The sequence below is a fragment of the Dipodomys merriami genome, unplaced genomic scaffold (assembly GCF_024711535.1).
Source record: "Dipodomys merriami isolate MVZ:Mamm:240054 unplaced genomic scaffold, mDipMer1.0.p SCAF_2, whole genome shotgun sequence".
Lineage (NCBI taxonomy): Eukaryota > Metazoa > Chordata > Mammalia > Rodentia > Heteromyidae > Dipodomys > Dipodomys merriami.
Genome location: NW_027203381.1, coordinates 1,769,724 through 1,795,684, shown reverse-complemented (window position 1 = coordinate 1,795,684; position 25,961 = coordinate 1,769,724). Strand labels below are relative to the sequence as shown.

Below are 25,961 nucleotides of genomic sequence, written 5' to 3'. Positions count from 1 at the left end.
CTGTGATGTAAACAAAGTGGTGTCTATACCAAGGTGTAGAAATGCTGACTTGAATTCCCACCAGGAATCAAAAGGACATGGTTCTGCTGGGGCCTGAAGCACTTGCTGCTCTGTGGAACACTGCTGGCGTCCGCTGGCAGGCGCTGTCCTGAACTCGCCCTGGCAGAATCCCAAGTGGGGAATGGAGCACATGTGATTTCCAATCGTGTTCGTTTGTACTAGGAAGTGTATACGGTAATTTAAACTGTTTTCTTGGTATACTATTAACAGTCCTTACACAAATGTCTACAAATCTTGCAAAAATTGTGGATTTCTGATGCATTGGAATAGGATAAACTGAATTGGGAGTGGTTTTGTTCATAGGTTTCATGAATACACCTTATCTGTTAGTGTATTACAATTTAAAAGAAAATCATGTTCTCAGACTTGAGTTTTATAGTTGGTTTCTTTTAATCATGGTTTCCTCCCTTTCTATGTGTTTGATCTGATTAGTAAAGTCAATCTTAGCGATACTTTTTTTTTTGTAATTATATCTTTATTACTATCCATTAGTTGTACAAGGAGATTTCATTTTGACATATCCACTAATACATCAAATATCTTTGATGAGTCACACTCCATTTTTCCTCTTCCATTCTTGTTCCTCTTGTCTTCCAGAAACAATCTGAACAGCTTTGTTGTTCCATTTTACACATATACATGAAAGTACTTGGCCATATTCACCTTCCTTCGTTTTCTCTTTTTGCCTTTCCCCCTCCAACTGCTACCTTCTCCTGGTCAGGACATGTGGACATGTTTTCATGTTTTCTATTCCTGTGTGTGTGTGTGTGTGTGTGTGTGTGTGTGTGTGTGTGTGTGTGTGTGTATTTGCTTGCATGTATATGCATGCTATGTCACTCTATTAGATAGACTCCTGGGTTCCTCTCATTCTACCCATTACCACTCCTAAAATTCAGTGGCTTTCAGTGACTCTTGTTTTGCTATCTTCATTTATAGGTGCACTGTATTTAGGTGATGTTCACTCTCTTAACTTTCTCTTTGTGTCCCCCTGTCTAATGCTCTCAGATAGTCACACAAATACATCCATATTCTCTCTCTATGTGTATGTGTGCTGGTAGCTTTAGTGTGGCCTTGTTTGTGATGGTTTGGGTAAATGCCCAGGAATGGGATTGCTGAGTCATAGGGGAGCTCTATGTGGAGTCTTTTAGGGAACCTCCATACTGTTTTCCTGAGTGGCTTACCAAATGTGCAGTCTTACCAATAGAATAGTAGCATTCCCTTTTGGCCGCATCCCATCCAGCATCTGTTGTTACTAGATTTCTTGATTCTAGCCATTCTAACTGGGGTGAGGTAGAATCTCAATGTAGTTTTGATTTGCATTTCTTTTATGGCTAGAGAAGTTGAGCATTTCTCCATGTGTCTACTAGCCATGTTTATTTCTTCAGAGAAGTTTCTCTTTTAAGTCTTTAGCCCACTTATTAATGCGGAAGTTGTTTTCTTTGAGGATTTGTATTTGGGCATTTACTTTTTGAGCTCTAAGTCTATTTTAGATATGTGGCCCTGTTCTGTTGTATGGCTAGTGAAGATCTTCTCCCGGTCTGTAGATTTCTATTGATCTTGCTAGCTATGTCCTTTTCCATGCAGAAGCTCTGCAATCCATTTATCCAACTTTCCTTTGACTTTTTTTGTGTTTCTGGGTGTTTATTAAGAATGTTTTGACCTATGCTAGGAGCCCTAGAGTTTCTCCTATTCCTTCCTGCAATACTGAAAGAACACATCTAGCATGTGGAGGTATGTAGCTGGAGGCAAAAGTTCTTTGCTACAGCTAACATGCCATTATTGGGCCAGATGTAAAAATGATTTCAGTATAAATCTCAGATGAGGGTATGTTATGGTATATTTTCCTGTAGACATGCAACTGTGTGGGTTGGAGCCTGTATACTCTGTGGGACTGAAGGATTAAAGCCACCTTTAATTCATATATATGTATGAGAATTTACTATATAAGCCATGTTTAGAGTATGTATAAATTTGTACATTTTAGTGTGTATGTATCAATTTGGTAATTAGTACATTGTGTGTGTGTGTGTGTGTGTGTGTGTGTGTGTGTGTGTGTAAGTTTGCTATATAAGTATGGCAAATGGTTGAGAAACCTTCATGCATGAGGCTTCTAGGTCTCAAAAAACAGGACCAACTCCCATAATAAGGTATCTAGATCTAGCCATTGATGAAATTGTGAAAAGCAGGGCCTGAAGCATGACTTTTTTTTGGGGGGTCCGGTCATGGGGCCTGAACTCTGGGCCTGGGAGCTGTCCCTTAGCTCTTCAGTTCAAGGCTGGCACTCTACCCCTTGAGCCACAGCACCACTTCTGGCTTTTTTCTTTTTGCTTATGTGGTGCTGAGGAATCGAACCCAGGGCCTCAGGCATGCAAGGCAAGCGCTCTACCTCTGAGCCGCCTTCCCAGCCCTGGAGCGTGACCTCTTGAATCTGGTTTTGAGGGAGCACAGCTTTCTTTTTTCTAGAGTTAGCAGCGTTAGCTGTGGCTCACGGCCTCCCCCCGCCCGCTGTCTACACACACACTGCCGTCTCCTCTCAGCTTGTGGCTTCCCGTTTTCATTGCAGAAGTTGGTTTTTGTTTTTCAGACTTAGAAGACTTGCCTTATCCTTCTAGGTTTTTCCAGCTGTTTTTCTCTATATTCATGTACACTTCAGAACTTCTTTTGTATGCCAGTCTTTGGTCTTGAATTTACTTTTTCTGCTCAGCTCCATTTGGTCCACAGCTCCACTTCTGGCCTTTTTCTGGTTAATTGAAGATAGGTCTTATGTACTTTTCCTGTCTGTGCTGGCTTTGAACCTTGATTCTGGATCTCAGCTTCCTGAGTAGCTGGGAATACAGGCATGAGATACTGGTGCCTATCATTGTGAACACCATTTATGGCTTTCTTGCAGTATTCCTTATATTTTGTCATTTCATATTGTAATGATTTATTTCATTGATTTACATTTGATTATTGTCAGTCCCCTTTGAAGAGAAATGTATGTCTTTCATTTGTGTATAGATTTGTACATGACATGGATAATTGCATGACACACAAAGTCTTAGTGCACATTTTTGAATTGGTTGATTGTTATAAAACTACCAGAGGTATCACAATTTGAAGATTTTTAGTAGCATGTTTTAAATGTTCAAAGTCAGGGTATTTGGAATACAGGTATAAATAGAGATTGGAATGCAATTTTATCATTTTAGCTTAAATTATGTGTCAGTGGAAACAAAGACTTAAAAACTCTTTGTACATACTTTAAGCATTAATCTTAGTTCCATATTTGTTGCTGCTGTTTTAACCTTCTTCACCTAATTCCATTGTTTTCACACCTAACCTGAAGCCATAAAATTTCATTTAGTCCAGGATAGAGAACCACAGCAATAAAGTGCGTGTCTTGTTCTCCAGCCTTCACTGCTATGGTTAGTTAAAATTGTTTCCACTTCCCAACCTTCCTGACTGTACTAGGGTTGGAAGGTGTGGTTTTGAGAAGGACAGGACATTTGTGACTGGAATATATGGTGCATAGATATAGTATTATTCTTTTTACCTGCTTTATCCAGGCTGGCAGTTTAAACCTCTACAAGAAACAGGAATTATTTTAGGACTAAACCAACTTTTCAGACCATGTGGAAGGGGCTCACTGAGCCTATATCTATCTGTTAGCATTATAGAATTTGAATTTGTCTAAGGATCAGATTATTTTTCTTGAAAGGGAAGTACTTTTCATATGTCACCTATTGTCAGGGATTGCCAGACTGCAGATGATAAGCTATATCAGACTTACTTACTCTTCCTCTGAATAAAGTTTTATTGGAACACAGTTATATTCATTTGTTAAAATACTATCTTCTGTCTTTGTGTTATATCAGCTATTCAAAGATCTTCTGACCCTAAACTTGAAAACATTTTCATCTGATCCTTCGCATAGATTTGGAGTTTCTGAATATCTGGTGTAAGAAGCTATCGTGTCTGCTGAGTACTGCAGATAGAGCTTGTAGTGTAGTGGGAAAACTCCAGCAAAACTTAAATGATGGGGCTTCTCCTCACCTGCCCCCAGTCCTGGGCCTTGAACTCTGGGCCTGGGCCCTATCCCTAAGCTCCTTTTGCTAGTCTAGCACTCTACCACTTGAGCTACAGCTCCACTTCTGAAGATCAGAGTCTCATGGACTTTCCTGCCTGGGCTAGTTTCGAACTGCAGTCCTCAGATCTCAGCCCTCTGAGGAGCTAGGATAAGTGGAGCCACCAGTGTCTGGCTAAATAATGGTTTTTGGTTTGAGCAGAGTTTATGTTATTTTTGGCAATAAATAAATAAAATTCATAGGTAGGAACAATGAATTCAATTCATTTTGGCCATAGTAGTTGTGATCCTGAAGGTTTTTCTGTGAAAAAATTCATTTTCTGGCTCAGTTCTTTGTAGGCTGAGGTAGCCTGAGGTCAGTGTTTTGCTTAGTATTCCTCTCAGAAGTTATTTTAACAAAGGGCGTTTCACCTCTGGAGTTGAATTGAAAGGGCCAGAAAAACATATTTCACAGCTAGGCTAAGAAGTTTAAAACTGATAGATTCTGGCATGGGTGAAGTTAAATTTCCATCTAGTTCATAAGGGTCTAGTCTGTTAATTAAGGTAATTATCACCTTTTGGGGCAAAAACAAACAAACAAAACACCAAAAATGCACTGAAGACCCCTGGCTTAAGTAGCTGGCTCCCTGGTGACCTGTAAACAAGCCCTGTGGGGAGTGTTCCAGTTTTCTGAAAGCCACACACAGAGCCTTCAGGACTGGATTTGGTCAGGGAGATTCTGGGACCTCATGATAGAGTGTTCATATTTGAATTTCTTCTGAAATAGGTGACTCTTGAAAGCCATCTTGACTTGAATCTTCGTGATGTTTGGCTTAGCCTGGAATGCATTGTCAGGCTCAGACTTTGTTCATCAAGGTCTTTGCTCACACACACAGCAGGCATTTGCGGGAAGGTCACTGGGTTCCCCGAGTGTCTCAGTGAAGTAGCAATCAGTATGTCTTTTGGCTTATCCTGTATTGAGTAACCAAAATATGAAGAATATTTTATTTTCTATGTAAAGTTTTATGTTATGTTTAATCATCATAAAGTTTTTTGTTTTTTGGGTTCTTTTGGTTGGTCGTGGGGCTTGAGCCTCAGGGTCTGGGTGCTGCCCTGATCTTTTTCGCTCAAGGCTAGAATTCTAAGGGTTTCACAGACTTTCCTTCCCAGGCTGGCTTCAAACCATGGTCCTCAGATTTCAGCCTCCTGAGAAGCTAGGATTACAGGCGTGAGCCACGGACACCCAGAAATACAGTATTTTTGAATGTGGTGGAAATATGACTAATAGGCTTATTAGAGAGTAGCATTAAGTTTTTCATTGTGACACTAATCTTTTAAAAGAAATTTTATTGTAAAGGTGATGCGCAAAGGGGTGTCAGTTACATAAGTCAAGTAATGCATACATTTCTTTTTTTTTTTTTTTTGGGGTCCGGTTGTGGGGCCTGAACTCTGGGCCTGGGTGCTGTCCCTCAGCTCTTCAGCTCAAGGCTAGCGCTCTACCACTTGAACCACAGTGCCACTTCTGGCTTTTTTCTTTTTGCTTATGTGGTGCTGAGGAATCGAACCCAGGGCCTCAGGCATGCAAGGCAAGCGCTCTACCGCTGAGCCACCTTCCCAGCCCATGCATTTCTTTTTGAACCATGTCACCCCTCCTTTGTTTTCTCGGTTTTTCTCTTCCTCCTGTCCCCTAAGTTGTGTAGTATCTAGTGAATATCAGCGCTGAACTGGCTCATCCCTTGCTCTACCATTTCTGTGCTTCCCCCTCCACTCCCCCAAATAAACTTACATAATAAGACAAAGGGTTCAGACAAAAGGGGGCCTCTCACGTGGAATGCTACATTATGTTTAAATGATTTTAAACATCACAAAAGACTATATTATAAACATCTCAAGATTGAGATATTTGTAAGTTCTAGGTTTGTAATTGTGGCCACATTTCTCCAGATTGTTGAGTTGCTTTGTTATCCTTTGAGCAGTAGGTATATGATGACTATGTCTTCAGACTGAGCTCTGATGTACTCTTCTGCTTATTTGCTACTTTGTTAAGCTCTGTAGAATTTCACATGGTAACCCTACTAGGCCGACTACAACATCTTTACTCTGTTGGTTATTGTATCACCATATTAAATTATCATTAAAAGGAGGCTTTCTTACAGGGGACCGGCCCATGCACATCTGAGTAGCTTACACATTATTGAAACATTCATTAGAACATTCTGCTGTTTTCCTAGTAATATAGAAATCTTACATTGTGTTCCGTTCTGTATTCTGCTTTTTCCCACAAAGAGCAGCAGTTCCTGCCAGTTAAAAAATGTAGTGTCAGTTTAGTTTTGTAATAATAATTTTGGATTAGTCAACACTTTTGTGTCACGGCTTTGAAATGGAATGACTGCATAGCCTTTTATTACCTCGACAAATTTAACTTATTCTTGTATTAAAGTTACATCTGTAGCACACTCAAGTCTTTCTTTTTGGTAAGCTTTTTGTAGGTGGGAATTGCACGATTTATTAACTTGACAAGATTTCCCCAAGGTATTTGTAAAGGTTTTATTAAATATTACTTGATAATTAAAATGCTCTTTTAAAAAATGACAATTTAAAAATAAAGGAAGCACAGTATTAGATGTTAAATATTCTAATATTTATTTCATCTCTTCTGAAAAAAGAGCAACATCTGTTCTTGCCACAGTACCCCAGTTTGCTTCCCTGTACCTCTCACCTTGAAAGTCAGCAGTGTGAAATGATATCAGTCATGTTTGTGCTTATTAGCTAGGATAATAGATCTGAAACAGTGGCATCTTGTCAATTTTGAGATTTTCAAACCCATGCTGACAATTGTAGTTTTAGTTTATTCATTCTTATGGTATTATGATATTCCATTGTTGAAGGGATATCATACAGTAAGCTTCTTTAAACCTTAATAGGAGATGGTTATTTTTGTACATCTATACATGTATAAGAGTTCCTTTTGGTCTGGGTAGAGTTAGACAGTATTCAACTTTGGAAAGCACCACTAAAATAAATATATTTCCTAGTTTTTCTGAATTGTACAGACTAGAATAAAACACAAATAAATGCTACCCTTTTCTGTACCTTTGAAATAGGTAGTTTGTGACAAAGGAAGTCCACATGGTGTGGGAACCAGAAATCCCACAACCAGATCTGCCTGTTGTTACCAACCTGCACTTGTGTGCGCACCAGGGAGGAATGAAAATGCACCCATTGGCAAAGTGTCCCTGGATACCAATCAAGTTCCAGATGCCCGTCCCCTCCTCAGTGGTAGCCTTCCCCCATGCCCAGTGACTCACTTTCACCTCCTACGGATGACCTGTAAACCTTGACTAGCAAAATTGCGTGAAGTGAACCTCTCTAAAACATACCATAAATTTGGTCAAGAAGAACTTTCTCAGTTAGCATATCATGGGTGATAGCAAAGCACTGCCTCATCTACTGTAAGTCTCGGGCCTCGCCCTGTGTCTGGGCCTCTGTCCCTCTTCTGAGTGGGAGTCGTCCTGGGGAGACCTGCCACCCCTGTGCTTCCCAGCTCTGGCTTTTTCACTATTGCCCCTCACTGCCATGCTCCCCGCCGGCTCTGCATTTGCAGCTGTCACCTGTCTTTTAAGGTCTAAGTTAAACTCTTCCCCTGGGAAGCTGCTACTCTGCTTTGTCCCAGTATTGCTCTGCTTTTATGTGGTAGTATTTATTTATTATTTATTTTTGTTCTTTTCGTTTTTCTTTCTGGCATTGTGTTTATTTTGTGACTTTTTCCTCTCTTAGTAGCCTTTAATTTCCCTGAGACCCACAGCTGACTCTTCCCCCGCCAGTGTCCCTGCTCTTTGCACAGAGCCTGGCTGGACTAGCACCTTGGCATGCCTTCCTCACATCCAAACACAGCCTCACTGCGCCCTGCTGGCTTGGGCGCCCTGGCGGCAGTCCTGGGTGCCTGTGGGTTTCCTCCAAGCCCCTGGAGAGGCACTGCCCCACAGGAAGTGACACCGCCCTCACTGGCTTACTGCAGAAAGGCTGATATTTAAGAATACTGGGTGCTCAGGATTTGTGTTGTTCCAGGAGTAGACCAGCTGATGAGTAGATCGTCATCTTTATAAGGACAGTTTGCACTGGCAATATTTACAGTCCTTTTCAAAGTGCTGATGGATGCACTTATTTATTCTCACAGGGAGATTGTGTAACGTGAGGACACTGGAAGCCCACTGTGGCCTCATTTCCCTTTGATATTGGGCTGTTGTCAGCTCTAGTTTAACATTTTCATCAGGTATGAATAACAGAAAACGTGTGTTGAGGTTTCATAAATGTAATTTTCTTAAATGTACAACAAGGTGGATTTTAAAATGAGGGATTTATTTTGTCATTCATAAAGTTGTAATACAGTCTTGAGAAACTATTTGTTAAAGATAGCATCTACTTAACCTTCTTATTTATTTCTTGTAAGAGAAGGTTAGACCCACAATAAATACATGAAGAAATAAGTAGATAGAGGAATTTATCTTGGAAATAAGATCCCTGTCACTGTTTTGAAATGTTAAATGCATGAAGACCTGTCAAAGAGATATACGGATGCATTTTTTACAGTGCATTTTGAAGTGTTTAGTTATATATTTTCCATTTTCTAGTATCAGTAAGAAATGATCAAATGACATAGCAATTTCAAAGTAAGTCTACATTAATGGGTACAAATATAATGTCTCCTCATATACATTATAGAGATAAATTAGCAGTTTACTACTAGTGAAGCCTTTAAGATATGTTATGGCATTTCTTAAATATTTACTAAATTTTTTCTATTTCATTTAAGCCCTAACATTTTAAGTACATATCACAAAATGAAATATTTTTATGAAAGACAAATTGCAATTTGATTCACAGGAATTTGTAAAACTGATTATTTGAAGTATCTCATTTGTCCCAAATGGGAGAGTTAATTATTGAGAACATGGGATTCTTTATCTACATAATGACACCAAGGATGTATGTAAACACACCAGTGAAAGGCTTCGTGTACCGTACACGCGTACATTCTTCCTAATAAGACCTTAGAATATGTTGTTTAAATCTTTTATAAAGTGTGCTAACTGCTTAGTGTATATTTCAATTTTTAGTAGTCACTGAGCTGCCATGTGGGTCTCTCATGGCTTAATGCTTACCAGCTTACTAAAATATTGTCATTTTAATTATTGGGTCTTAATTTGCTTCTATTTGTTCACTATCTTGAATTAATTAGCTCAACACAATTACAGAGATATCATAAAGAAAAACACCTCAGCTGTATTAGAAGTGAGAGTTAGTGATGCTCTCTGCAGCGCGAGGGGAAGGGCCAGACACTTTCAGAGAGTGCTCAGAGGCCTGTTCATGATTTGCGGTCCCTTTCTTTTTTTTAGGGGATTAAAAGATCTTGAACCGAACTGGGAACCTGAAATACGTTCTCATGAAGAAGTGGCTCGTTATTCTCATGCTTTATTTATTTATTTTTGGCTGTTGTTGTGTTGTTCCCGTACAGGAAACAATTGTGATTTCTGTATCTCAGGCTTGTTTAAAAAAAAGAAATCTAGGTCGTGGTCTCCTTTAATTTTTATCAAAGAAAACGTTTTTATATTTCCACAGGGTAACCCAGGGGGACCCCTCAATCAGGAGGCGTTTGGGGTTCATTTTCTTTCTGGGAGCGTGGCACCGCAGGTTGGGAGGCGGGCTGCTCCTGCGGGCCTGGCAGTCAGCAGGGCTTGTCTGAGCGCTTGAGTATGGATAGCATTTCATTTAGCCTCTGCTCTGACAGCCCATGCCCTGGATAAGTGGTGTAGGCCTGTACAGGTGAAATCTATTCTCACTTTTGCCTCAGGGGTGACTGGACTGTAACAGAATTTTTCAAACCCGTTGGGCCCAACCGCAAAGCAGAGAATAAATGGCCGAAGTGCCAGGCCTCGACAGAAAAATCAATGCCTGGTTATACAGACATGACAGACCCAGGCTGCAGTTCTCTCCTTGGAGGCTGTGCGCACCACACTTCAGGGTGACCACACGCTCTCACGGGGGCCTTGGATGTTGGTGTGCACACTGAATTCACATTGTTTTCTCTGTCCCTATGCAGGAAATTTACATGCCACTTGTGTGACAGAAGTTTCACTGAGAAGTGGGCCCTGAACAACCACATGAAGCTCCACACGGGAGAAAAGCCATTTAAGTGTACCTGGCCCACCTGCCATTACTCCTTCCTCACGGCCTCCGCAATGAAAGACCACTACAGGACGCACACAGGTGGGCCACGCCCCTCCCAACCACCGTCCGGCCAGGGACAGGGGCTGGGCCCTGGGAGCTACACACCCACAGTCTTGATAGAAGCCCGTGGGAATGATGGCCTATTTGCAAAGTTAAGATAGTAGTAATTACACTGGGAGTGATGACACTACGTGTAATCCCAGTGCTTGGGACACAGATTCAGGAAGATTGTAAGTTTGAGTCCAGCTTGAGATCTGTAGTGAGATATCTCCAAACAAATGACAGTCAAGTTTATAACTCAGAGGTAGAGCATTTGTCCAGCATGCACATGTGTTGGGTTCACTCCCCATCACCGGAAACAAGTCAAAACAAGAAAACCTAAAATACTACGATAATTATGTGTGAAAATCACATGACATCATTCTTTGCACTGATGCTGACCATAGCATCAAAGTGACATTTTTGTTTGTGTATTTTAAAAAGAATGGCCCTCCTGATAGGAGACACATTCCCATTTGTATGGGTATATTTATATGTGAGCCTTATCAAACATCATGTAGGAATTTTAAGTTTTCAAAAAGAAGTAGCCATATATTTTGTTATGGATGTAAGGTAAGTATAATCTTTTTGAACACATAGAGTCTTAGTTTTAAAATGCCATTAAAAGTTTAAACAAGTAAATATCTCTCTTCAGGGGAGAATACTGTCAGAACTAAGTGGTTTTGATTACTAATACATAGAGATCAATATGAATTGAGCTAGTATGATTTTTAAGGTAATTATCTATTTAAAAATCCCACATTGCAGCAGTGATATTCACCAGACAATATGTTGGAAATGATCTGTACAACTTGGTGGAAGAGAAAGTGTGAGAAAAATGATGGAGGGGGTAACAAGTTCAACAAGAAATGTACTCATTACCTTATGTAACTGTAACCCCTCTACATCACCTTGGCCATAATTTTTTTTTTAAAGCCCACATATACATGAATTTTACCTCAAACATGAAAACAACGATGTGGTATTTATATTAATGGACAGAGCCGTGTTGGGCCTGCATGTGCCTTGGGCCTGGTACTGAGGATTCTCCATTTGGGCCTTCTTAAGTATACTTCCATTAACACCGGGTTGTGATATACTGTGTTTATGACGTCTTTGTCATGTTCTCTGGACAGTGGCCCCAAACCTTCCTGATGAAGATTGCTTGGAGGACTCTCGCATAGTGCCGTGTTACCTGCATTGCCAGGTTCCACTCTCACGCTCTGTAACTACATTGCTAGGAGGCACTTCCTTCTTTCTGGGGCCATGTTACTTTCTTTAACTCAGTCTCAGGAAAATAATAAATTTGAATCAGCATTCCAAAGTGATCTTCTGATTGCCAAGAATCTTATACTATTGTTAGAAATTCTAGGATGAAAGTTCTTCCGAGGCAGTCTGTGGGAAGCCCAGGCCTCCTTAGCCCCCCTGACAAGGGTGTTGACGATTTAAGGTCTCCAGCCTGCCCTGAGAGATCACTTACATCGAACAGCAGATGAAAAGCCAGTGCAGATGTAATTTATCGTCGGCGTTTCCTTCTAAAGAATAATTGTGGAGACTTGGCTGGATCAATAATATGGATTTTTGTTGTTAGGTCTTGTAGTCTGCACCATAACGAGAGATGGGGACAGGGGCTGCTTTCTAATAGAAAATAAAGGATTGGTTTCCATGTCTCTCTGCATTGGAATGCAAAATGGCACACTAGAAACTAATTCAAATTGTTGCCAAAAGAATTCTCCCATTAAATCTCTGTTATCATAAAAATATGCCATGGTAAATGCCTCCTCTCTACATTGTATGAAGTACTCCACATCATTTTTTTCTTAATTTTTACTTCTCAAAAGATACTTTTTTTTACCCATTTTAACCCCCTATCGTTTCAAGAAAAAGAAAAGAAGGAAAAGAAAAAAAGAAAGAAGGAAAGGAAGAGAAAGAAAGAAAAGAAAGAAAGGCAAAAAATTAAATTTGGATTGAAATACAAATCAAGCCACCAAAGTAAATATGACATACAATACACTGGAAACTAACATAGTAAATACAATTCTATACATCAAATTAAAAAATCAAGGTCACTAATGCATGTAGCTTCTAATTCCATAGAAAATGAACTATTAGGATGGGACTAGAATCTAATATTGGTAATATATATGTATATATAGCATAAATAAATATGTATAGACCATAGCTCCTATGAGGATTTTCTTTGTTTTGTTACTGTTGTTAATTTATAAGAAAAATGTAAGTCACAAAGAAGTTCCAAATGGCAGAAAGGAAGAATGCTTTTCTAGAATCTCAAAGTACGCCCATCTATGTGTGTGCGGTGACAAATATGCACTTCTGCACTCAGACTGTGTGCGACAAAGCATGTTTCTGCCTGTATACACACAAGAATTCTCAAAACAATGGTGATAAGTTGTACAGAACGATTTTGTCTCAACACAGAATAGTATGTTAATATTAAAGACCAAACTGTCTTTTGAGAGTTTAAAAAGCCTATTTTAATGGTTTTTAATTGATAATACAGTTAGTTAAGACGATTTCTATTTTAGATTGATTCAATTATTAAATGAGTGATTATAATTACACTTTATTCTTCATAGCTCGTCTACTCTATTCTTTCTGTATTGAAATACTTCACGGAATAAACTTAACTTTCTAATATGAAAGTGAGGATAGTATTTTATTTCATCTTTAGGTTTTGAATGATTAATTTTTAACCATACCATTGGGGAATATGTTTAAACATACTTTTAAGGGTTTCTTTAGTAAAAACTCTTCACTTAAGTTAGCAGATCTAGTAATGCTCTTAAGTAAAAGGAGTACTCCTTTTGGGTTACTAAAGTTACATTTCTATAATACATTTATTATGCATTCTAACCTTATAAGACAGTTAATAAATTTCCCAGCATGCTGCAGGCTGAATATATGTTGTGATATACTAAAACACAGAAACTGAGCAGGCTGGTAGGGTCAAAACTGGAAAGACTTGTTGCTTTAGATGCCTAATTTAGTAAAGTAGTTAATGATAGATATACATGATTTATTTCTGGAGAAGTATTTTATAATTTCACTGAATCTCTCTAAGGTTAGCATTTTAATTCTGTTTTGCTCTTCTTTGTGAGTCTTATGGGATGAACTGCCTAGCTGGCCAGCACTTATTGCTTAAATATGCTATGGTAGAAAGATATATTGCATTTATAAACTGCCTGGCAAGATGTTAGCTTGTGTAAAATGCTTTAAAAATAAGCATTTTTCCACTTAGCAAATACTTGCATCTGCAAAAGCTGCCTGTAATTGTTGCAGAATTTTCCAATCAGGAACGCTCATTAAAGATAAATCATAAGAGTTTTTGTAGCATTTATTTAGCAATCTTGGACATCCTTTTTTTATGCCATGAAAGTATGAAAGCCATAAACAGCATTGAGTTGTGCTTGATACAGAGTAATGTAAATATCATCGTTACTTGGGATCCTTAAAGAATATAATTTAGTTTACACTATTAAGTAGGAAGTGATTGAAGAAGACCCTGGTAGATCAGATAAAACCAACTCAGTATTCCTAGGTTGTGATAAAATCCAATGTATTTTATTTAAGCAGAATCATATATACTGTATATTAACTATGCCAAGCAATCTTTACTCAGCTCAGAAAGGCCAGATGTATGGGAATTGTAAAAAATCGGGATATGCATAAAAACTGTTCAAGTGCATAAAGCAGCCCCATCTGGAAGACATCTACCAGAAATGAAGTTGTACAAAACCATTCCATTGATAATAAAGCTAATTTTTATGGGTCTGACAAGTATGTAATTATGTTCAGTGGTGCTTTTCAGATTTTATCACAGTCAATAAACCGCAGTGGTAATTTCATTCCCATTTGACATATTTACATGGAAACATTTGATTGGAGGAATTAGTAACCCTGAAAGCCTTGATAGATATGTTTTAATGATCTGTGACCTCCACAGTCCCTCATCTGTTTATTGTTGCAACAGGCGAGAAGTCGTTCCTGTGTGACCTCTGTGGCTTTGCGGGCGGGACCAGGCATGCCCTCACCAAGCACCGCCGGCAGCACACAGGTCAGTGCCTCAGTGCTGAAACCCACGTCCCGGCTCTTCTCTGCAGAAGGGACAGTCCAGCCCCAAACCCACTTCTCTGTTTATTTACAACCTGACATTATTCAGTAGAAATTTCTGCACTACCCCAGTACACGGATTTACACAAAAACCTACCTGCCTCCCTTTACTTATTTAAACCTACCTGCCTCCCTTTGCTTATTTAAAAATGGAAATGTTTGTGTTTCAGGGATCAAGTATCCCTAGTTAAATTCATGGTAAGTAGGGAACAAAAAACACTTTGGTTCTGAAAGGTTAGATAAATGAGGCGTTTCCCCCTATGTCTGTAAGACAGCCTTCGCCTGGGGATGAAGTCCGAGCCCACATTCAGTCCTCCTCTGTCCCCACTGAGAGCTCCACCCACCTGCCACCTCAGCTGCCCACAGGTGTTTCTAGCATCCTCTCCTCTGTCTTTCTTTGTACCGGCATGCCTGGCCATCCCTTTGTCAGTCATTCTGTGGGTTGATTTGGTCCAAAGTCAGTGCTGGTTATTTTTACTTTTAAGAATGATTAGTAACAAAGGAGCAACATTAGATAATAATTGTGGACATTGGGCTGGGAAGGTGGCTCAGTGGTAGAGTGCTTGCCTTGCATTCATGAGGCCCTGGTTTGATTCCTCAGCACCACATAAGCGAAAAGAAAAAAGCCGGAAGTAGTGCTGTGGCTCAAGCGGTAGAGTGCTAGCCTTGAGCTGAAGAACTGAGGGACAGCGCCCAGGCCCAGAGTTCAGGCCCCATGACCAGACCCCCCCCCCAAAAAAAAAAATTGTGGACATTGAAATGATGTGCTAATTCCACAAAATGGAACAGATTTTTGTGATTAGACACAATATCAAAAATGAAAAGTTATGAGCACTTATCAAATCTCATTTCATATGTAATCAAATAGGTCTAATCAAATATGTAGTCAGGTAGGTGTTACATATAATTATTTACGTAATTCTAAATTATATGTGTTCAAGATGGTCAGGGCACTTGTCCATGGTAATTGCTAGTAGAACCTCATTTTATTATCAGATCTTTCATAGACGAGATGGTAAGTCATTCCATAACACAATGTATACCTAAATGTTAAGCCTTTCTTTGTGTACTGTGAGAATGGTTGGATTTTCCAGTCACACTCCACATGGTATGAAATTAGCATACAGCATGTTATGTATGGAACATTGTGATTATGAATTGCGATGTTATATAGGTACAGGCTGCTTCTGTACCAAAGAACCCATTTGGGGAGGTAAATGAAAAGGACTGCCATCATTACTCCATGATCTTAAGTATGCTCAGTTCAGATTTCTATGTGGGTTAAAAGCCTTCGATTCTATAGAAATTTTCATTGTCTAGCATGATGTTGGACATATAAACTTATGAATGTTAAGAGTCATTGCAAACTTGAAGAAGTCATTGTGCATATATGATTTTAATCCCTGACTCAGGGATTCAGTACAGGTGACAGGAAGGCACAGTGCATGGCTGAGGCCTAGGCAGAATGTGCAGAAACAGAGTGCTCATTAGGGCTCTTTCTCGTAATGTTTTCATCTTATTGGCATTCCAAGTGTTATGATTTATATGTCATTATAGCCCACCTGGTTCCGTCTGGTGTGGCCCCCGGGGACAGCAGCCTCCCTCTGTGCCACCTCTGCGGTGGCAGCGCCTCTCTTTGCCCGCAGTGGAGTCATCCCACTGCGGTCACAGGCGGCCCAGGTGATGGATCGATCAGGAAGCCTGCATCGAGCCGGCACAACTTTATATTTTATGTCAGGTCCAGAGGCTCCTTATTACTTTGCTATTAACTTTATACCATATAGGACAATGTCTCACAGACAGAGGTATTTGTCTTTTTGGCATTTATCTGCCTCTGTGGCACAAATCAAACATGATTCTTTAATACCAAAGTCAGTTCTTAAGACTGTCGGCTTCAACAAAACAGCTCTGTACAACTCGGTCTAGGCACTTAGCTTTTATACTGGATTTGAAATGTTTAAGCAACACACAACTTTTTGCCCCAAGGTTGGACCTGAATGGTACATTTGAAATCTGTATTTCTCACATGTCTTCCTCTTTGACGTGGTTTACCTTTTACCACAGAGTGTCCAGGCAAATTGCAATCCAGCTGGAAAGGGATAGGTTTCCAAAGTGTTCCAAATGGCGTAAATAATTCCCTCCTGCAATGCAGACTGTCTAGGGGCTGACACAAAACATCTTCCATTCTGAGATTTACTTTTATCACCTGTCAGAGACCCTTGATTCAAGGGCATGAGAGCCAATCCTCATGTGCTGCTCAAGAGTCCTGGCCAGCTTAATAACCACCAGCTCACCCTAAGGAATGCAAAGTGTGATTTCCAGGAGATGTGGTCAGCCAGTCTGACAGATGGTTGATGCACAAAAGGACGGGGCGCTGTGGCAGCATGCTATTCCAGTGTCCCTGCTCTGTCCGTCCTCTACTTTCTGTCACAGTACTTAAGGTGCAGAGTCTTCCTTGATGCCTGTTTGGGGCAAAATTAATGTTTGTTTGTTTTTTTAAAGGAAAGTATGAAAAACAGCAGTCTAAAATGACAAGTATTGTTATGTAAGAGAAAATTTGAAAGCACATGATATTTTCTTAGGCATTTTTGTTACTGTTTTAGGTTTAGAGGCGCACTGGAATTGCCCAGACTAGTCTTGAACTTATAGGTTCTATTGATCTTCCCACATCAGCTTCTAACGTGGCTGTGCCTACAGGAGCATACCTCTGCACCTGACATTGTTCTCTTTTGAATAGCTTATGTCCAGGTATCCCCTTTGACTTGTGGATAGGTAATGCTGTCGGAGTTGTTTGTTTGTTTGTTTGTTTTTTGGGTCCGGTTGTGGGGCCTGAACTCTGGGCCTGGGCACTGTCCCTCAGCTCTTCAGCTCTACCACTTGAGCCACAGCGCCACTTTCAGCTTTTTTCTTTTTGCTTATGTGGTGCTGAGGAATCGAACCCAGGGCCTCAGGCATGCAAGGCAAGCGCTCTACCACTGAGCCACCTTCCCAGCCCATGCTGACGGAGTTGGTACCATTTCAACTCAAGTTTATTTATCCTTTTGGCTTTAAAATGACAAAAAATTGAGACACAGTCATCTATTTTAGTAGTTCATTAAAAACTTCATCACAGGTTTTATACCTCTTTGCAGAGCACTTTCTAACTTCCAGTTAGCAAACTGCAATTCCTTCAGTTTTTGAATTTTCATTCAGTCTTCACAGTGTAGAAGTTGGGTTGTTTTTACTTAACTAGCAAGAATTCTGTCTGTATTTCTGCATTGTGTTTTCCTGAAGAAATTACCCATCAGTGATTTTTAAAGTATCAAATTAAATATTAGAGTAATAGCACTGAACATGTTGCATGGAACAGTAGATGAGTTACAAACTGACTACTGTATGCAGATTTCAATAAACTGTAGTTTCCAAAAATTGCCCTGGAGTTCTTATCAAGAGCTCAGATATATGATAAGCTTTCTTTACCATAGTATTTCATGTAGCATACATTTTCATCATATCATATTTTCCCCTTTCATTTTTGTATATGATTCAAAATTATACAATTTAGTCTGCAGTATGATTAAACTAAAAGGGCAGTGATAATCTGTAATTTATACAACATAATACTAGCTTGATGTGAACTTTCAATTATTACATTTATAAGGAATGTAAAAGACCTTGTTCTTTCAATGTGTTGTTTTTAAGATTAAATTACTGCAAAAAATATTCATGATTTATATGAAACAACTTACACTGACCACATTTTAAGAGCGCTTATGTTAAATTTCCAAACCAAGACTATTAAGTTTGAAGATCTTAAATTTTATAATTTAAACCACTGATTTAGGCAATGGAGTTTATAATTGTTACCCACCTTTACTTTCTCAGGATACCTGCTAAATCAATCAAAATGGGTATTGAGGTTGTCTTCCTAAGTCAAAGCAGAGTAGGAATGAGTTATATGCTCAATCATTTTACAGAAGTTAAGGCAATATTGTGAATTTGAATAATGAACTAAATATCAATTTATTTATTATTGCATTATGTTCAAAGGGAAAGATTTACATTAATAACTTGAACTCTCTTCTATTGTATGGCTATCATAATCCTGTCAGTATTTTCTTGCTGTAAAGATGGACAGATGGACCAGAGTAGTAGAATGGAATCCTGAAATAGACTTCTGCATATATTTTTCAATTATTTTCAAACCAGGTTTTAAACAAGGTTTATTCAGAGATAAATATAGGAAAGAACACATAATTCTCTGAGTAGAAACCTCAAAACGCTGTTGAAACCACTGCCCTGTGCATGGATTAGTAGAATTGAACAGATAAGATTTCATGTCTTTCCACATTTATCCCTGCAAACCTTTCTTTTTAAATAAACATGTCAGGTTGATTTAAACGTTCAGGGGAAAATGTAAAGGTCTGATAGTCACAAGGGGTTGGAAATGTCGATTATGCTCATGTTTGTAAGACCTGTGCTACAGGACCTCAGGACTTCTGCCAAGCAGCCATACTCACATCCAGGTGTTGTAGTCAGGGCAGACAGGTCCATCAATTGGACGAAGTAACTTATTGACGCAGAAGTATGTATACTTGGCCAATTGGTTTTTTTGTGCATGCATACTGGTACCAGTGCTTGAACTCAGGGCCTTGTATTCTTGCTTGGCTTTCTTGCTCACAACTGGTGCTTAATTACTTGAGCTATGCCTCTAGTCTTGAATTTTTCTACTTAAGTAGAGGTGATGCTTTATAGATTTTTCTTCTCAGGTTTGCTAGAAATGCCCATCCTCCAAGCCTCAGCCTCATAAGCAGATAGGGTTACAGGCATGAGCCCCCAGCACCCCTGCACATGGATTTTCCCCTGTGGATCAATACAAGTTAGCCTTTGTAACTTGTAGTACTGGAACAATTGGATATTCATGTGTAGTTAAAAATAACTTTGACCCATACTTCATGCTCTGTATAAAATTGACTCAGCGATCATAATCTAAATGTCAAATTTGAAGCTATGTAAATTGTAGAAGAAAGCAAATGAGAAAATTGTTGTGATCTTGAGTATATATCATATCCAAAGACTTCTTGGTTATGAGATCAACAGCACAGAAAAGCAAAAGTACTTGAAATATTAATAAACTGAACACTTTTTAAAGTAATACTTAATGCCCTTCAAGAATTGCCAAAAAGAAAATGAAAACACAAATCATTGACTAGGCAAAACTATGTGCAAATCACAAATCTTAGGAAGGATTTGTATCAAGAATATTTTATATATCACTCAAAATAGAATTCTGAGGAAACAACTAAGTGAAACAGGTTTGAAATATTTGAGCAGATACTTTACAAAGAATAAAGAGGTATGGCCAGTAAGTATATAAAGAGATCCTTAGCATGTAGAAATTCAGATTTGAAGCAAATTTTTGTGAAAATGTACAGCAACTGGAATATTCACAGCTGGTACAAATGCAAAATGGGCAAACATTTGGCTTACAGACGATGATTTATAGCAAAATTATTTATTGTGCTGGCCAAAAATGAAAACAACTCCAATGTCCTTAATGAATAAATGGATAAGCAAACTTTGGTACAGTCTGGTAATAAATACTGTTCAGCAAGGAAAGCAAATGAAGTAATTTACACCCTTACCCATGTACATGAGTCACAAATAACTATGCTGAGAGAAAGAGGATAGGCTGAATAGAGTAAGTAGTATATGGTTCCGCTATGTAAATTTCTGGGAAATTAACTGATAGGAATGGTAACAGAAAGCAGGTGTGCGGCACTTGGGAACGAACTACCAGCTTTGGGCACAGGAATCCTTTGAGATTGGTTGTTTTTATTCATTGTCTGTGTTGCAGTGTTAGTTACATCAACAACAAAACCTAGATTGTGTACTATAAATATAGAAAAGTTTTAATTATCTCCTAGAAGCTATTTAAATATTTTATATGGCCTGTTATGTTTGGTCTAGACAGATATGCCAAATTGCTGAACTAATACATGTTCTTTTTCTTCTGCATGTTTCACTTTGGCATTGGAATGTACTTAAATTACTGTACATTGAACTTTGTGAGCAAAGATCACTCTTAAAATGAGTGTAACATTTTCATGTATTTTTTAATATGTGGTTGTTTATTTCTATGACATAGAATTTCCTTTGGTCGAATTATTTTCCTCTAGGCTTCTGCAGTGGGAACATCATATATTTTTCCTCAGAGATAATCCCACTTTCATGGTCATCTTGGTTTCTGTGTGTCATCTAATACACCTGAGTTGTCCACAGCAATTTAAGTTTCTTGCCTAGAGGTCTTTAAATGGAGAGCAAAGAGTTACTAAGACTGAGGTGATAACTTGATTGAAGTTGGGAAGGTGGGATTTATCTTAAGGACAGGTGTCTGAAAGAAACAAAAATCTTTGAGCCAAGTGTTATTTTCTCTGTTTTGTATGAGTTTTTTTTCTTTTTTAAAGAATAAGGCAAGTAGAAATTTTTCCTACTAGAAAATTCAAGTAGAAAATTTTCTACTAAATGCTATCTTAACAAAGGAGGAGGCAACAATGCTTGATAAGAAATGTACTCATTACCTTACCCTTGTAATTGTAACATCTCTGTATGGTATTTTCACAATAAAAAATAAATAAATGCTATCTTAGGTCATGTTCACTTACTATGCAAAACCAGTAGTGTTTTGCTATATGCTGAGTGTTGGTCTTTTTCTTGGCTCTCAACCAAGTGTATGCTAGTTATTCATGTCATACTCATGTGCTGTCATACTCATGATAAGAGCAGATAGGCACTGAGCACTCTGCTAAGTGTGCTCTTTCTGTGTGTGTGTGTGTGTGTGTGTGTGTGTGTCTTCTTAATCCTCACAGTTACCCTGCCCTTTGGCAATATTATCCTTGTGGTCTTTCTGGAGATGTCTGACATAACAAGGAGATACAGCAAGACTGGGGTTGGAAGTGACGCCCATCTGGCTCCGTCCATCCCCTCCCCTGTGCTGTGAGGAAATAAAATGCCGTCGTCACAGAAGGTGCCTGCCCTTGGTTGTGTGCTACCACCCCGCTGGGGAGGGCCACTGATGTAGGCCGACAGCACTTGGGGCAGATTTATAAACAGGACAGCGAGACGCTTGTTAGCCAGGTTGATGTAGAACCCTAGTATGCTAAGGTACTTGATTCATCATTTTTTAAACAAAATCAAGACTGTGTTACATAGTCTTAAAACCCCCCAAAAGAAGTGATCAGTGCAGTTAGGACAGGAAAACTCACCCACCAAGCATGTTAAACTTATTAGGAAATGGAGCTATTTGGAGGAATCCTAGTCCACGTTACCTGCTTGGGGGTCGTAGAGGACTGAGGCCTTCCTCTTCCTGAGGCCTTCACCGACGTGCAGAAATGCAGTGTGATTAAGGTGTAATGCTGTTTTCTGGTAGCTACATTTACCAAAAAAAGAGAAGGGTAACAGATTATTTTTGTACAAAGGTTTTGAAATTTGTTGTGTTTTATACTTGTGACATAAACTATTTCCTAGGACAAATTTGCATTTAGAATACATCATCTATATTTAGATTTGATAAGACTTGCCATTGTGAGTGTGCATTCACACCCCTAAGCTGTTGTAGCCATATTTAAACATATTTCAATAGTTGACTTGAAAATTTATTTTTAAATTTAAATTTGCACTAATAAAAATAAATTGCCATATTTCACATTCTTGCCAGCCAAACGAGGTAGAACTAGAAACTGGGAATTCTTATGATTTTTAAATATATGAGATACCTGTACACTCATGCATGTAGCCACACGTTTAAGATCGTCAAGATATGGAAGCAGCCCAAGTGCACAGAAAACGGATGATTGGACAGATTGTACTGCATACATACAATGGAGTATTATTCTGCCGCCAACAAAAGTTATGTCATTTGTAGATCAGTGGAGGGAACTGGAGATCATTAGGTGAAGTGAATTATGCCAAGCTAAGAAAGACAAATAAATATTGCATGTTTGCATTCATATCTGACATAACTGTGAAAGGGGATTTTTTCAGGGGAACAAGCTTAGGAGCACAGTCAGGTGGGAAGTGGAGGAAAGGGGGTTCTGATGGGGAAATGCCATAGCAGTGCATTCTTAACTAAAAAATATGAAAACAGCATGGTGACATGCACCGACACCTGTTACAAAAGGGTGTCTTACAGTGAGAAGTAGGGATGGATAGTGAATATGATCAAAGTATATACACATTGTAGATAGCATAATGAAAAAAAAAAAACACCTTTATGCAATGTATGCTGTTAACAAGAAGAAAACTACCCCATAAATTTCTAAAGAAGAAAACCAACTGGCAAGTGTGTGTGTGTGTGTGTGTGTGTGTGTGTGTGTGTGTATGTGTGTGTGTGTGTGTGTGTGTGCGCGCGCGCGCGCGCGCGCGCGCGCTCGCGTGCATGTCTGTGCCACTGGTAGGGTACTTGTGGAGAGGAACAGGAGAAATTTGAGGAGCTAGGCTTTGCTTTATTAGGATCTGCACTGCTGCTCTACTGTCCTGGTCCTTGGGCTGTGTCTGCATAGGGGTGGTGTGCTTTTGAGGGTTGGACTAACACTTTATGGATCTGAGTCTTTCATCTTTTTTGCCTCTTTTGTTGATGTTGTTGTTGACATACTGAGGTTTCAGTGCTGAGTCTCCCACTTGCTGGGCTACCACTCTATATCTGGAGACACAAATCCTTTCCCTTTTTCTTTGTATTTAATGTTAGGAAATTAGTAAAGTTTGCACTCTATATTCAAAGTGCACCTCTATGGTATGTTTTGCCAGGATTTAAAGGGTACTTTACTTTTTTTTCTAATGGCTTTTGATAGTTTGTTTCATCATTTCAGATACACTGCAGATCATACCTACAATTTAGAATCCTGTTTATAACAAGACATGCCTCACCTATTTGTTATATACCTTATTTATCTTCTAATACAGAAAAAATGAAAATTTATTCTAAATTTCTGTCTCTGAGAATAAACACTCAAGTATCCCAAATGTGTGTGTGGCCCCTGGAATGATACTCTGCACACTTAAGAAATCCCTTCCCCTACCGCTCCTCTTCCCCTTCCCCTTCCTCTTCCCTCCCCTACCTTGTCCCCTCCCTTCCCCTTCCCTGTCCCCTGCCCCTTGCCTATCTTCTTCCTCTTTCTCTTCTTCTTCCCATTCCCCCCTTCCCCTTTCTCCCTTCTTCTTCCTTTTTTTTTTTTTTTTTTGCAGATCCTGGAGCTTGAACTCTGGGCCTGGGCACTGTCCCTGGACTACTTTTGCTCAAGGCTAGCGTTCTACCATTTGAGTCACAGGGCCACTTCTGTCTTTTTCTTTGACTAATTGGAGATAAGAGTCTCATGGACTCAGATCCTCAGATCTCAACTTCCTGAGTAACTAGGATTACAAGTGTGAGCCTCTTTTGCCTGCATGGAAATCCGTTCCTTCACAGGCTGCTGACACCTGGCTTTGTCCCCACACCCAGTCATTATTGACATACATTTCTTGTTGTTTTCCAGGAGAAAAGCCTTTCAAATGTGATGAGTGTAACTTCGCCTCCACCACCCAGTCCCACTTGACTCGGCATAAGCGAGTGCACACTGGAGAGAAGCCGTACAGGTGCCCCTGGTGTGACTACAGGTAAGGAGCCCGATGTCCCCTCTGGCCACCAGTACGCTGACAGTGTTCCTCATGAGCAAATGTGGTTTCCTGCTGGTTCTGGTGCTTCATGCCTGAAATCCAAGCTACTCTGCTGTCAAAGATCCAGAGGATGCAGTTCAAGGCTACCCTGGGTAGAAAAGTAGTAGATGGGGCCAGAGGAGTGGATCAAGTGGAAGAACCCCTGCCGTGCAAAAGCACGAAGCCCTGAGTTCAAACTTCAGTCTCACCAAAAATATGGTTAAGATGGTAAATTCTCTTTTATATACATACATACACACACATATATAGATATAGATATATTTGAAAGTTTAGTACCTAATCTTAGTAACTTTCTTAAAATATTTACATTTTAGAGCAATTTTATATTTTTCAGTAAAATGAATAGTTGTTTCTAGATACCTGTGTATATGCAAGTCCCTTAGTTATCAGTGCTCACACCAGAGTGGACCCTTTCTTATATTTGAGTACCAGAAAAGACCATTAACATCCACAGTCCACAGGACTTGAAGATTTCCTGGCTTTGAACAAATTCACGACAATGTGTGTCTACCATCCTAGTATGCACAGTTTTAAAGCTGTTTCAATACAGAATTCATTGCATTTTCTCGTTTCATCTTGGCGGTACTGAGTTTGAAATTGCGGTCTTGTTTTGGTAAACAGGCATGTTTCCAACCATCTCCCCATCTGCTTTAGTTATTTTTTTAGAGTCTCGCATTTTTACCCAGGACTGGCCTTCAACAGTGATCTCCCTGCTTGTGCCTGCCGGGTATCTGGGACTATAGGCAGGAGCCACCACTCCTGTGTTATTTGTTCAAATGGAGTCTCACTACCTTTTTGTCCAGACTGGTCTTGACCTTCAATCCTCCCATCTCTACCTCCTGTGTATCTGGGTTACATATGTGAGTCACTGTGTCTGGCTTTGTTTTAGTCATGTTCATATATTGTCCTCTTCTTTTTTTTACATGATTTCCAGTGTTTTGTATCATTGCTCAAAAGTCAGTTTGTTACCCAGCATGTGTACAGTATCTTGTTCACCAGGAGCGAAGTCCTCATGGAGACAGAGAATACGGAGTACTGTGTGCTTTAAAGGCGTTAGTGCCTAAGAAGTGACTTGTTTTTCCCAAGTACTTGTAAATGGACTTCAGTGAGCGGAGAACATGGAGACAGACACCTTTGTGCCAGCTGTGGTCCCCCCGCAGGGGGCGTCTGTGCTCTGAAATTAGAGAGGATGGGCCATGTGGATCCTCAGCGCAGACTGCACCCCGGGGTGACGGTGCTCAGTCCCCTCTCCGGCAGTCCCCGGGGATGTGTAGACCAGTGGTGGGGGGAGGATGGAGCAGGGAGCTCTGTGCAGGCTTCCCAGTGCCCACCTGTGTCGGTGAGCTGGCGCCCCTTCTGGAGGCTGGGGGCCGTGCAGCTTGTCCACCACTGAGACACCTCTGTCAGGTGCCCCCTCCGCCTCCGCTGAACACCACACTGTGGCTTCACGCTGCAGTGGGACACGGCATCCAGGTCTACTGAATCGAAGCATGTGTCCATGATACTTGGAGCCCTCTAGGAATCAGACTCTGTGCTCTTGTGCTCCAGTGCCCTCAACAAACAGACTGCCGTAACCACTGCTACCAGCCACACGAGTGCACTAAGTCTTATGTGAAAGGTCACTGACCAGTACAGAGATAGTACAGACGTATTTCATTCTTTAATGATTTACTCATTGACCATTTTATGAGTTCTGTTCACATTGATATTTCTTGGAAATTTTGGAAAATGGTAGACCAATTAGAAGCAGACATAGAAATTTTAAAAT

The 25,961-nt window shown here is 39.8% G+C and overlaps 1 protein-coding gene across 4 annotated transcripts in view; it reads left to right on the top strand.

Annotated features, from left to right (window-relative positions):
• Positions 1–25,961, top strand: part of Znf407 (zinc finger protein 407) — a 373,602-nt gene that overhangs the window by 205,966 nt on the left and 141,675 nt on the right. For all 4 annotated transcript variants that reach the window (XM_070028948.1, XM_070028945.1, XM_070028946.1 and 1 more), the window contains 3 exons: positions 10,206–10,372; positions 14,364–14,447; positions 24,013–24,133. In XM_070028948.1, the coding sequence (XP_069885049.1) occupies positions 10,206–10,372; positions 14,364–14,447; positions 24,013–24,133 (372 nt within the window). The remainder of the gene's footprint in view (positions 1–10,205; positions 10,373–14,363; positions 14,448–24,012; positions 24,134–25,961) is intronic.